Below are 15,110 nucleotides of genomic sequence, written 5' to 3'. Positions count from 1 at the left end.
TAGTCTTCTCATTATTAAATTCCTTCTTTGTTGTACTATTCCTGTCATGGCTTAGCAAGCAAACACTGTCTGTTAAAACTCAAACAGGATTTTATGTACTAGAAATTCAGCTCTGGAACAACCTACTTGGTATTTATTTCAAGTTTTGTGGTTTATATAACGTTTTTAGAGTTACCTTACTTGTTGAATATGCAAACCACCGCTCTTTCTTACACTTGCAATATTCGTGTAAGTGACGATGAAGTGCAGTCCGTGCAGCATGCCATCACTTTGTGGTGGGGTAACAGATTCAAGCGAGCATCTCCCCACCACACTCATCACTGAATAAAACATGTAACAACCTGTAACTCTGAACTGGAGACAACACAGCCAAGTTTAATCTTCTTTTTCATTATGCTTTTTTTTTTTTTTTTTGGCATCATTCGTATTTGACGAGTGTCGAATTGCACTGAGCTGCACTACTTTGGAATATTTAACATTAATAATAAGACCATGCATGTAATTTCCTAATCATAGAGGCTAGTACTGCTCACACAGAAATGTATTTTATTTTTTATTTCTTTATTTTTTTCTCTGATTGGGGACCAGATCTGTCCTCCCCCCTACATCCCACAGTATGACAAGCCAGCCCTCTTCTGTCCCGCCCTCAGCCCATCTCGGCTCGGGCAGGATCCATCTCTGCGACGGGACACGCACGAAAAGAAGGTGCAGAGAAACCCAACAGGCGACAGAACCAAGACAAGGAAAAAAACAAAACAAACACACACACACACACACATATTCGACACAAGGTGGTGTTTCGCAGCGTGAAGGCGGTGCGTGTTGTACAAAGCCACCAACAACCGACCGTCCTTCATTATTTAAACTGCACATCACGGCGGTGACACTCCGGAGGTCTCACTTGGCTGCTGAGATGCATGCAGGGATGAACAGTCAGATAATTTGATCTTCGCTGTGGAAATATCCACTCGGTCTCGTTGATGACAGGAGGAAAGATGAAGTTTGCGGTTGCGGTGTTGTGGTTCTGCGTGGCTCTTGGGAAAGCTACGATGCAAGGTAAGAATCTGGAAACACTCGTCTTTAAACTGTTGAAGCTGCACAACTGTCAGGACAGAAAATCTAATTTGTACAAAACAAAAGCTCAAACTGACAGAAGATTGAGCAGGAGAATTGCGTCTAGTTAAATCGAAACACGTTATATCCTCAATATTCACACTAATTGGCTAACGTGCCACGGCTCTGCCCAGTGAGAAAGGTGTTTTAAAAAGAGGCGATCATGCTATGTAGTTTAAATATGATTATAGTTTTTAATCAGGGCGCAGGACAAAACGATGGGGTCAGGTGAAAGAGCATGTTTATGATTTATTAAAGAGTGAGTTCACAGCGCCCCCCCTTGGGATGTGTGACTAAGAATGGGCTTTATAACACTACAGTAGAACAATAAGGGACGGTATAAATACAATACATATTCACAGCAATGGGAGAGAAGAATTCCCTTACATAATAAAGCCGTGAGCGGGCTATGCCTCATAGAATTTGATATGAAATATATTGAGCAAAATACTGTGACACAGAGATGGCAGAACAGAAGTCCACGATCAAACTGCTGTCTCTTCTTCCTGCTGTCATGTGTGTGTGTGAGCGTGGGCAGATATTACTTTAACACGCAGACACAAATTAACAATCTAAAGTTGTTTATCTGTTTGTGTGTTTGTGCACATGCCTGTGTAAATCCACTTCATCTCAGTGGCCTTGACCTTTTGCCTTAATACTTCATGGTTTAGACGGACAAGGTGCTGGAAGCTTTCTTCAGAGATTTTGGCTCATACTGACATTATAGCATCTATTACATGCTGCAGATATGTCAGTTGCGCATCAAAAATGTGAATCTCCCATTCCATTATATAACAAAGGTGGAATGAGATCCGATGTATGAACTTTGTGACGTGGCACATTATCCTGCTGGAAGAAACCATCAGAAAATGGGTACACTGTGGCGATAGAGGTATGAATGCAGTCAGCAACAATGTTCAGGAAGGACAGTGTTTAAATGATGCTCAAAGTGTGCCAAGAAAGTATATTATAAGATGCTCTTTGCATACTTTGGTTGTAATGAATGGTTAGTTGAGTTACTGTTGCTTTCCTGTCAGCTTGGCAGTTTTACTCCGAGAACTGCTGCTCACGGGATATTTTATCTTTTTCATACCATCCTCTGTAAACCTTCCCTGTAGATCAGCAGTTTCTGAACTACTCAGACCTGCCTGTCTGGCACCAACAGCCATGCCACATTTAGAGTCACTTAAATCACTTTTCATGGATAAGGGGAAATGCTGAAATTACCCCTCAGCATTCAAAGCTCGCTTCCTACTTTTCCATTATTATAACAATGAAAAGATAATACTTCATTAGTCCCCTAGTGGTTAAGTGATACAACCTGTAGTTTCTTTAAATATGATTCTTTAGTATGTGAATTACCCCCCCCCCCCCCCCCCCGAAAATCCTAGTGATTACCATATATGTCATGAGTGACCTGGTGAATGTTAAGAGGTTCAGCTTGACTGTTTTTGCATAATTCTGTTGACACACAGACAGACCAATAAACATCAAAACCTCTGTCAACTTGCTGAGACTGAAACAGTGACAGTGGAGTTAGAATATAAAGTTAAAGTGTTGTTCATATGCACTGGTGTGTGACCAAAAAAGGTGTTCCCCTCCAGTTTCCTTCTCTCATATTACCCCTCGCAGTGGTGCATCCTGCTGTCGCTCTATGTGAACAGATGGTAGTCACGTCAAGGTGATCATACCAGTTGTCACCCATGGGGTGCTTCAAATTGAGGAGGAGGCAGGGTGCATGTTTGCATGCTGGGTCACTCCTTTGTCTCTATCAATCATCAACAAATCTCTTTTACTCTCTCAGACACACACACACACACACACACACACACACACACACACACACACACACACACACACACACACACACACATTCGACCTAATGCATTATAATTTCCCCACAGAGAAGCAACCGCATCCTTCCAACCATCACAGTGTGTGTGTTCTGATCAATACTTTCCTCTTTACCTTTGCTCAGTCAAATATGCACACACTCACATAGTGCAGGGTCAGTAAGCGTCTCTCTGAGGGAGGGCGTTGGCCCTTGTAGAGGAATCCATCCCTGTGGTGTTTGACTACAGGGGCTCCTGGGTTTTTGTTGATGAGAATCTCGAGATGGGCTGCTTCCTGTTGTGATGGGAGATAGATGGATTCAGCTGAGTGTGTTGTTGCCCCATTTCAAGTCTTTACAAACTGAGAGCGGATCTGATGCAATAGTAGGTAATCTGTCTGCGTATGAACACAGCATGTGCTTTAACTTATGGCAGCACACCCAACAGAGAACAAGAGGAATCTAAAAATGAAAAAAATACACGGTATATTTGTGTCCATGCACACACACACACACACACACACACATGCATGCACGCACACACACCCTTCACATTTTACCCACACTGTATTTTTTTTGTCCTTTGCATGTTTTTTCCCTCAATTGATGACCAATAACTATCAAATGTTTGCACAATTTTTTTTAAAAAAAAGCAAATTTATATCTGTTATATGTACAAACATTCAGAATGTTCATTCATATCCTTATAGATTCAATGGCAGCTTTGAGTCTGTACAGGTAAGTCTCTACAGGACATGTCTGAACTGGGGCAATTTATTGAAATACTTCCAAGGTGTTCTTCTCAGGCACCATTATATTAAATGGGAAGCATCTGTAAACTCTCATCTTTTAGTCTTTCTACAAATATTGCATAGGGTTAGGTTTAGACTCTTGGTAGGGTTAATGATGAGAAACCTGTCCTGAAGCCATGCAAGTGTTGACCTAGCTGGATGCTTCACTTCACTGTCATGCTTTAAGTTTCAGCATCACCACTTCATGAGGTATTTACATTTCAGAACTTCTTCAAGGACCTCTCTGCATTTGGCTGCAATCATTGCTATTCTTTCACCCATTTCTCTGTCCGTGACACAGAGACACATTCCTACAGTACAGTTAATTGCATGGATTGTACCCACCAGATAATGAGTAGGGATGGGAGTAGAAAACCATTTCCAGATTTTCTAATTAATCTGAATGATATGACTCCAAGCTTTTATTATTTTTACCAGTGCCAGCATGCATAGTCATATACAAGCCTTTCATTTTCCTCATTTTCTTTATTGTGTTCTGGCTCAGAGATGATTGATAAGGAATCAACAAGGGAGTCAATAAAGCATGGAGTGAGCTTGGAGCTTGGAGTTCTGCTGAAATAGTTCCGTTTGTCTTTCAGACCCACTCAGTCTGTTTCTTTTATAGATATTGCACAAATACAAGAAAGCAGTCCTACATATTAGCTTAATATGCATGTTGAAGGACATGTCCCGGTCAAAATGGACTCCAAGATTCTGCAGAGAATTACTAGAGGCCAATGTAATGAAATCTAGAGTAAGTATCTGGTTAGAAACCAAGTTTGTAAGACCAAATAAAATAAAAAGAGTTGGCAGTCTCACAAGTCTCTTTTACTCAAGTGACTTCTGTCTAGGTATTCTACCATAAAAGCTTGAGCTGTTGAAAGCGTTGTCATTCTGGCAGGTTTTCTCTTCACTTCAGGACTTCTGAACTTTTGTTATTGCAACTGTCAGGTCTCTAGTCATCTTTCATTACAAGGCTGTTCTTGCTTGCTAAGTCATTTTGGCTCGAATTATTGTGGCCACTAGATCATTATTTACCATAGCCCTCCCAAAAAGCCAAAAACAGAATAAATTATTGCAGATTACATTTTAAATGCAATCTAAAATAAACCTAGTTTCCTATATTATTTATTAATAATTATATAAATAGGGATGCCCTTCTTATCTCCCTCTCCAGCTAAAATATTATATCACGACTGTATACCAAAATGTAGGACGAAAAGAAGATTGCATTGCTTAGCAGAGAGCAATGTCGCTGCATTAAGATGCAAGTGGAAGTGGGAGTTTGTTTTCTCACTTCTATCTTTTTTTCTGCCTGTTCTCATTCCCCTTGCCCCAGTTAGTGTACCCTTCTGTAGCAACCTCTCCCCTTCCCCCTGTTTCTGTCTCTCTTATATTCTAGAGGGAATTGCTTTGGGTCACTCTGTCTCACTCTTTCTCTTATCAGCACTCTCCACTCCTCTGCAGCATTCCTCTCATTTTAGAGGCTGTTGATTCAAACTTCTCTTTTCTGTCTATCAGCTTCTGTTGCAACACTACCATAGGCTGTGCCAAATATCGGGCTCTTATGCAGACAATTGCTCCAAGCTTTGAGCTGATAAAGCCACAGAGTTACTGTGGGAGGCTCTTGTGTGACTCTCAAGTACAAATACCACATAATGCTCTGAGCGTCCAACGGATGCTGCTGTCATTTGCATCTTAGTTACACACAAAGAGTAGTTTTTTTCTACTCAGTCTAGGTTTCAAACTCATACATGTATATTTTAGCAAAGATGAACTAAACTGAAATTCACATCATAATCTTGCATGTTCTCCTCTATAACTGTTTACCTAAAAAAAAAAAAACATCTCCCGGCTTGTTGAAATGAATGCACTGTTCCTTCATTGCACTGTTTCCTGTTCAGCATGAGCGTCACTCTTTAACTGACTATTATGTCTTGTGCCTGACTGCACAAAGCGCTCTGAGCTCTTTTTGTTTCCCCTGGCGATTGTTCTGTCTGAGGTGATCATGTCAGTATGATCATCTTGTCAGCCTTGGGAGCTTAGATGCATTCGCTCGGCCATGACCAGCTGTCAGTCCGAGGCTGACTGTGTGTTCATGCCTGACTCTAAGGCCCTGACTTAATTTTTTATCCCACTTATTTTTGAGACTCCGGAGACATGTGGTAGAGCTCGTTCATGCATAACTTAAACATGTAAAACTTGGAAAAGTGTGACAGTTATGTGCAGATCTGTTTTGCACATGAATGTTGAGTGTATATGAGGTAAGTAGCCATCTGTTTAGAGGTTCAACTAGTTTTACTTTTAAGTAATGCACTTTATGATGTACAATCAGGTCAACAAAGTTTGGGCCTTTGACATTTTTATATATAATTTTGCCACCACAGTGGATTAATTCAGAGGGTCTCACACAAGTGTTAAATTAACTTGCTAGCCCATGACAGCCATTTTTACACATAGGCCTCTATTTTCAGAGGCTCAAAAGTAATTTGACAATTAAGGAAATAAAATATCTGGAAATGATTCCAAGTGCTAAACTTGCTATGACGTGTTAGTGTGTAAATGTGAACACTGTAAAAATGAAACCTGTTAAATATCATCATATTACCACCATCATTTTGAGCCTTACTAAGCTGCTAGTGTGGCGGTGTCTTATACAGTAAAAGGTTTGCACAGCTGCACAGTAATGAAACAGCATGTTAGAAGAGCAGCATTGAAAGCCACAATGGTCAAAAGAATGTGAAATCACTGAGTGTAAATGACCTTAATTTAGGTAAATAAAGAGCTGAGTTTAATCATTGTACTTACACACATCAAAAGGAGAGGGGGGGGGGGGGGGTCAAATGTTAAGTTCAGGTACAGTCTGTGTGAAATATGAGTAATTATTGTTGTATTGTATTGTATCTTTATTTGTTTCAGACATATAAAACAAAAAAACAATATATACACACTACATATATTTTCATTTACAGATACGAATATATATGTAGATATACACACACACACGTATGTGTTCAGATAAACAAAAAAAATATAATGAAATAAAACAAAATCGTCTGACATAATGTAACACTGTTTGGTCTGAAAAGGAGTAGGAAGAAGTATGAACATACTTATTAATTCCTACCCCTGCTCAACATCTTATTGATCCCACATAATTCACCTAATTCCCATCATCACATACTCCACACAATACACGAGGAGAACCTATATAAACATGGCTACCGTGATTGATATAATTTGGATATAATTTGATATTTTTATACATACAATGGGTGATCATCTTTATCGGTATCATATTCTTCCAAAATCAGTTTTCGAAGTATTTTCATGAACTTACTAATTCGTGAGCATTGCTGTAGATCTATAGTAAAACTATTCCACAGTTTTACCCCATAAATAGTGACACAAAAGGTTTATGTGATGTGTGTAGTGATCTGCATTGATTCCAGAAGCACATCTATTCCTTTACAAGTGTGTGGCAGCTGCTCCTGCTTTTTACGACGTACAACAGTCTTACATTTTTCCTTTCTGGCCTTATCCCTACTACCTTCTCCCCCTCCTTCCAGTCCAGGAAGATTTTGTGTCGCTGGCAGAGTTGGAGGATTCTCTGCTGAGGAACCTTTTCAGAGGTTACCAGAAGTGGGTGCGGCCTGTTCAGCACGCCAATGACACCATCACTGTACGCTTTGGACTAAAGATCTCACAGCTGGTTGATGTGGTGAGGAAATAACATGCACATCCATAAACCTGCAGGAGGTATACAGTGTGTATAGTAATGCCAAGTTAGTTAAATTGCTCTATACATTGCCTCTGCTTGTTGACACTGCTTACTCTACCCAATATTTTTATATAATATTAGGTCACAATTACAAGGATTTGGGTAATTTTGTCAGTTGGTATTGATCAAATTCTTGAGCAAAGTAGATTCAGGTGAATACACAGCTGTGTCTGTGACTCTGCATAAATTAACATAGATTAATATGTAATATGGTTAATACAATCCTGTTATAATCGTCTGAGGAGAAATGGGTTATTCACAGGAACAAGAGAGAGGAGTGTGTGGAAATAAGAAAAGAGGAGAGACAGCAGCAGGAGAACTAGAAGATAGGTAAGCAAGGCAATAGACAGATGGAGCTTACAATAGGTGTAAATGTTATATATGGAGGTAAAAAACAAATTATTGTAGAGATGAAGCCTTCAGTGAGGATAAACAAGGAGAAGGGTGTCGAGAGGGATTTAAAGGACCTCAAAAGGAAGAGAGAGTAACAACAAAGAGAGAAGAAGAAAGACTAAAAGTGAAGTCCAAAGTGGACTTGTACATGCAGTGGGAGAGGAAGTAATGAGGCCATCAAGCTGAGAGGAATCAGATTTCATTTATTATTCACACAAGTATGTGCTCACAAAGCTGCTTGTCCCAAGTCTAAAGAAGGCAACAGTTTTACTACATCAGCATTTCACATTTGTACTTCTCCCTGAAAAGATAACATTTAGAAGAGTGCCATCTTCTGGTTTTCTGTCTAAACTGCAAATATTTATACCAAATTAATTAAATGTTGCAGTCAGGTATGCCTCACAAGCTCACGAGGGTAGACAAAATCGATTTCATAGATTTTCATCTTTCTTAATACTTTATACTTTTTCTGCTCTCAAACTCCACATGGAATGTATTCTGTCTTTGACCTTCTCCTGGTAATCCTCTACCACCCTCTCAAATGTGTTTTTATACAGTGGGTTTCATTATTTTGTATAGCACAAGATAGGAGTAAGATTGCAGGAATAGTAAACCATGTCTTTATTATATACTATTTTCCAAGTGAAAGTGTCATTTGGAGTAACCTATCTCTTTTTTTTTTTTGTCTAATATTGTTTGTACTCAAAAGTGAGAAACTCTAAAATATGTGCGAGACCCCAAAAGCTGTTCCACTGCACTTATTAAGTAGGAAGCTGAAGAAGCAATTAACCCATCAACCTTTTTAGGCTTATGTCCTTTCTTCAATGCCACTCAGCTATTTGTCTCCAGCTTTGGGTTTGCTGCTCACCTCCTCATTAGCTTCACTTATCATTTCAAGTAAGTAGATTTATAAATAATGAACTTGGTATTTTATTCTTTTTTTGTCTTGCAGGATGAAAAGAACCAGCTAATGACTACAAATGTTTGGCTCTGGCAGGTGAATACTAGCTCTACTGCTTACAAATTATAGGATCTTTAATTTTCAGTAAGCTAATTTTTACTGTTATTATTCACATTTTGATAAGGGTTTTTTTTGGTGTCCATGGACAAGAAGATATAAATGAATGAGACTACATGATTAAATAAAGGCATAAATGTACCATTGTGTATATATAAAATAATGATTATTATGGAGTAATTATCGATTTATTATTATTATTTTTAAAAGACAATAAAACTTGAGCACATGAATCTCAATAAAACATTTTCCATTTACGCATATTTCCAGAGGCACATTGTGAGGAGAGGCAAGAAATGTGCCCATCTTTAACACACTGTTAAATTTTGCTTTTGTATATTTTATTACATTTGGAGAGGTTCAAAGTCCATTTAAGAGGAGGCTGGATCCTGAATGACTGCACTACAGCAAGAGATGATCTTTTGAAACCTGTGTCGGACTCACGGAACAATACATCTCTGGCCTTGGTCAATAGTAAAATGGCTGACACAAGATGTATAATAGATAAAGATAATAAACATGCATAGATATATAATAGATGGGGGTAGCTTTAACCTTTACATACTGCTTTTGCCTTTTTTTTTATTTTCAGCCTTTCAGTAATAACCTTTTAATGATTCCCAATCCATCCTTTAAAATGTCTCACACTAGTGTTACTTTCTACAAGAGATATCAGACGTCAGATCAGCAAAAGAACAGCAAAAAAGTATTAAGAATTGGTCCCATTCTTATTACTGTTTACACCTGATTGTAAACATTACTTTATATCTGCCGCATTGTACAGTTTCTTTAGTGTTAATTATTCTAATTATAAATTATTTAGTAAAAATTCTGTGAGTGAGCTCTTGATAGAAATAGAAAGTCGTTTTTTTAAACCACAATGACAAGGGCAAAAAATAAATAATCTTAGATTGTATTTGCAAGTAAAATCACCAGTATACTTCTCCTTAAAAATAAGGAGAAGTATACTGGTGGAAAACATATTCTAGTGTCCGTTCCATTCCTGCTGAGCGACCTGCCTGGTGCTGTCCATGGTGCTGCGCATGGATGGTACCATGGACAGTACCATGTGTGCAGAAACTGCATGCACTTAGCTTGTAGGCTTAATGTATCAGTGGGTCATTGTGGTATTGTTTGTGTTTTTATAGGAGTGGGTTGATGTGAAGCTGAAGTGGAACCCTGATGATTATGGGGGCATTACCTCTATCAGAGTGCCTTCGGAGACAATATGGCTGCCTGATATTGTTCTGTATGAAAAGTGAGTTGCACAACACTCTACACACATTGGTACCACATTCTGAGGCATTGCTCAGTGGCTTTGTTTTTTGCCTCCCTTGCCTCACTTTTGTGACTTCAGCCTTTTTTCCTCTCTCTTTTCCATTTCTTTCCATTTTCTCCCAGTGCTGATGGTCGCTTTGAAGGTTCACTGATGACTAAAGCCATTGTGCGCTGGGATGGCACCATAACATGGACTCCACCCGCCAGCTATAAGTCGTCCTGCACCATGGATGTCACCTTCTTCCCCTTTGACCGACAGAACTGCTCCATGAAGTTCGGTTCCTGGACTTATGATGGAAATATGGTGGATCTTGTCCTGGTGGACCACTACGTGGATCGTAAAGACTTCTTTGATAATGGCGAATGGGAGATCCTCAATGCCACTGGAGTAAAGGGAAGTAGGAGGGATGGGGTTTACTGGTATCCATTTGTCACATACTCCTTCATCCTTAAAAGGTTGCCCTTGTTCTACACCCTCTTCCTCATCATCCCCTGCCTTGGCCTGTCCTTCCTTACTGTGCTGGTATTCTATTTGCCATCAGACGAAGGAGAGAAACTTTCACTTTCAACATCGGTGCTGGTATCGCTCACTGTGTTCCTGCTGGTCATAGAAGAAATTATCCCTTCATCCTCAAAGGTGGGTAATCTATGTCAGTGTTTCTCCATAGTCAAGTTTTTACTGGGCTATATTATGATTATTATTTATTTATTTTTGAATCCATTTTTCTTTCTTCTGTGTTCAGTTATCCTAACTACAATCTTAATTACAGCATGCTCTAATTAAAATGGAGCACAACCCCAACCTTCTCAATTACCTGCTGTTTGAACTGCATGTCAGCTCTATTAACCAAGCAGCAGAGAAAAACAAAAAAGCCTTCAGAAAAAACTACTTTCAAAGGCAATGACAGAATCGATGACTTTTCAGTCTGTAGCCCACTACGAGGCATATTTCATAGACTATTATAATGTTGCCTGAATGTTTTATTCAGGGTTAATATGTTATTACAGAGGATAGTTTAAACAAGAAGTAAGTAGAAATGCTATAAAAGTTCTTAAAATGTGTACCATGCTTTTTAAATGTATTAGACTAATTAGTATTTTTTTGCAAATGAATAAAATCTATATTTAACAAGCTTTGAAACACATCAGAAATGCACTTTGTTCATCATTAAATATTTTTAAAGCAATTTTTGTTAAATATAAACAAATTTCATCCATGACAGCAAAAAAAAGAAAAAAAAAGGCATGAAATTGTATTTTAAACATCTACACTGGCATCTTACAGTGTTAAACTATAGCTCTTCTCTGAAACATGTGGGTGGGTACAGTCTCTGCTTCATTAACAGCTCCTTGAATCTCCTGATAGAGTTGCTAAGGTGAAACGACTTATACATCTTGGAGTCTAGGAGGTACACTGAGTTATATGATGTCACGTAATTCCAGTCATTTAGTAGCCACGAGCCTGAGCAGAGGTCTTTTCAAACATAATGCACAAAAGACTTGTAATCTTCTGCAGAGTACATGAGAAAAAGTAAATTCTACCACAAGGAATCAAAAGAATTTATTTATGTTATATACAGTGCATCCTAAAAAGCCAGTGAAACAAACTCAGGTCTCTTAAACCACTACTACATGACATAAATTTTTCTTTAAATTTGGCTAATATTCCAAATTTTGCTGATTAGTGAGTGGAGGAACTATCCTACAGTCTTGTTCATGAGTAATGATAATGGGGAAGTAACGGACAGATTGGGGCCACTGCTGCAGTTATATGGATGCTGCACCAGTCCAAAGTGGTGAAAAGATAGTTTAGGGGCGCTCTTGATTTACTGATCGACCTGCGTCCACACCCTCACCTATGGTCACGAGCTTTGGTTAGTGATCGAAAGAATGACATTTACAGCTGGGGATGTCCTACTGGGGACGGACCCGGGGTAGACCCAGGATATACTTTGGTGCTCCCCTGGATAAGCTGGAGGAGGTGGTTCGGGAGAGGGAGGTCTGGTATCTGCTTAGGCTGTTGCCACCTTGACAGAGCCCCAGATAAGTGGAAGAAAAAAGATAGCTGGATGCATGGAAGTATTACTGATGTTTGTACACAGCTGAATACCTGTCTCATCTTTACATTTACAGGTGATCCCACTAATTGGAGAGTACCTGCTCTTCATCATGATCTTTGTCACATTCTCCATTATTGTCACTGTCTTTGTGATTAACGTCCACCATCGCTCCTCTGCCACCTATCACCCCATGGCACCCTGGGTAAAGAGCCTCTTTCTTCAGAGACTGCCCAGACTCCTTTGCATGAGGGGACACACAGACAGGTAACAAAGATCAGCTTTAGTTAAACAAATATTAGTTAAGAGAGTTAGTTATAAAATTTCCAACTAACCTTCGAAGCCTAACAGTTTCAGTTAGCAGCTACACATGCAAAATAAAAGAAATAAAATAACAGATTTAGTGTCATTATCTGCAGATACCACTTCCCAGACATTGAGATGCTAAGCCCAGAGCTGAAGCCCCGTCGAGGTGCGGGTAGGAGGGGCGTTCCTGGGCACTGTGGCGGTCAGCAGAGAGGCCCCCATGGAGGGAAGGAGGATGAAAACCAAGCTTGGTTGGCAATGCTGGAGAAAGCCACAAATTCCGTTCGCTACATCAGCCGTCATATCAAAAAGGAGCACTTTATAAGAGAGGTGGGCGTGGCCAAACGGGAGACTAGATGTGGGACGAATTGGGTTGGATGCGTGTTACATCATCTGTTTACTGTTACAGAAGTGGCACAGAGTCATTTACATGTCCCTAATGAGGGTTGTTTTACTGTGAAAAAAATGTTTGGCGCCAACACAGACTCACACCTGTGTACTTTTGTGTTTCTGTGTCTCTCTTTGTTTCATCAGGTTGTACAAGACTGGAAATTTGTGGCTCAGGTGCTGGACAGAATTTTCCTGTGGGCCTTCCTAACAGTGTCAATCCTGGGAACTATCCTTATCTTCACCCCTGCTTTGCAGATGTACCTCAGCACACCTTCATGAAGGCGCACACTCAAACTCATGAATACTATCCAACAGTTCGTTCTTGGTTTCCAGTCTGTCTTTAACTATGATTTATTGATAAAGCTCAATGAAACATTCATATTGTATCTTTCTATTGTAGAGACAAGCCCGGGCAACAAACTTTTACCTCCCTACAACATGGTTTGCAGCCTGTAATAACTACTGGAGACTGTAATGCTCTAGATGCAACTTGTCCTTTGCTGTGAAATGCATGTAGAGGGGTGCAGAGGAGTATAAGCAATAAACAGGTTAAGGTAGCATGTATGATTTGAACATCTTTGTTTGTATAAATGTAAAAGTAATTATACATGCAACAAAATGCACAATGTCACTCCATGAATATTGAGCTGTTTTATGTGTCACATGCACTTTGTTGATTATTGTATGTTCTGTAATGATGATCAGAATAAAGAAAAAATTGAATACCACTATTTCTACGTCCTTTTTTGCGACACCCACACATGCTGAACAGGTAGAATAAAGTGTTAAATTGATATATATATAAATATGGTAAAATGATTAGTAGTAGTAATGATAATAATAATAATAAAAATAGATGTCTGGTACCCATAGTGTCCGCTAGATGGTAATCTAGCACTGTAAACTGCACCCAACAGCTTCAGTGTGCACTAGAATGTGTTATTGGTTGTAATGACACAGTATATACACTAAGTGGCAGCAGACATCCATTTTTTGTCACAAAGGCACACATGACGGTCTCTGCAGAACAGCAGTAGTCTTTGTTCAACAATGTGGTGGAATTAGCGTTGAGCAACAATGGCTGAGAAACAGTTTCTAAAAGGGTTCATTTTTTGCTTTCCAATTTGCCTACATAATAATGCAACAGATACAATTTACAATTTAAGACACTGTACATAGACTATAATAAGTTAGTAAAATAAAATCACTTGATATAATATAGAGGGATGTCTGATAGCTGCTTAGGGTGTTGCCACCTCGACCAAACCCTAGATAAGCAGGAGGAAAAGGATAGCTGGATGGATGGGTTGATGCCATGGTTTAGCATCAACCCTAGAGACCCCCTCACCCCCCAAGAAAAAATGGTGAGGTGCTGTGTCAGTCCTCATCAGATGAGCTCTGCACAAGGGCATATTATCATCACCATCGTCATCATTAGTAATTACACGAGGAGACAGTGACCTTAAATCTCCCCAGAACTTGTTCTCCCAGCTGACTGGGTGTGTATTTGAACCACCAACTGTAACTTTATAATGGTGGTAACTTTCTTACATTTTTAGTCACCCAGATGTTACAAGTGGCAGTCTAAGGCGATATCGTATTGTTGCGTGATTTGGCCTAGTTTTTGTAAGATGAGTTTGTTCTCTGACTTATTAAATATGACTGGGATGCTTAAGCAAGAGTCTCCCCTCTTTCCCCTGCACTTGAACAGTCTGACCTCAGCCCACTCTTCCATTATTCATAGCTACAGATCTGACTCAGGAAGACAGGTGTGTGTGTGTGTGACACAGATAGACTGTGACAGAGGAGGGTGCAAGCCCCTCAGGATTGCATACAAATAAACAAGCTTTCAGCTCTTTCAATGGAGAAAAATCTTTGACCGTATGCGAGACACCCAAAATATTTTGAACGGAGCTCTTCTTTCCAGCCAAAAACATATTTCATGTACTTGCTTTCTTTAGAGCTGCTGGGAAATTAATAATTCAAGACAACTAAACTGTATGAGAGGTGGCGTCAGTTATTTGTGTTTAAAAAACTGAAACCCACCAAAGCACTTTAAAATATACCTTTGTCTTTCCTTATTTTCTGTACTTCTGGATCTGCATGATATCACCAAAAGCAGATGACCTTAACATGGTCATTTTAAGCATAT

At 39.4% G+C, this 15,110-nt stretch overlaps 1 protein-coding gene across 1 annotated transcript; it reads left to right on the top strand.

The window, feature by feature from the left end:
* The first annotated feature begins 624 nt into the window (after window positions 1-624).
* On the top strand, window positions 625-13,686 carry chrnb3a (cholinergic receptor nicotinic beta 3 subunit a). Its single transcript, XM_026169930.1, has 8 exons — window positions 625-1,056; window positions 7,305-7,456; window positions 8,862-8,906; window positions 10,076-10,185; window positions 10,329-10,842; window positions 12,339-12,529; window positions 12,682-12,898; window positions 13,103-13,686. The coding sequence occupies exons 1-8, from the start codon at window positions 981-983 to the stop codon at window positions 13,235-13,237; spliced, it is 1,440 nt and encodes a 479-aa protein (XP_026025715.1). The 5' UTR covers window positions 625-980; the 3' UTR covers window positions 13,238-13,686.
* Window positions 13,687-15,110: the final 1,424 nt, after the last annotated feature.

This window comes from Astatotilapia calliptera, chromosome 6 (assembly GCF_900246225.1).
Source record: "Astatotilapia calliptera chromosome 6, fAstCal1.2, whole genome shotgun sequence".
Taxonomy (NCBI): Eukaryota; Metazoa; Chordata; class Actinopteri; order Cichliformes; family Cichlidae; genus Astatotilapia; species Astatotilapia calliptera.
This window is presented reverse-complemented; position numbering and strand designations above follow the sequence as displayed.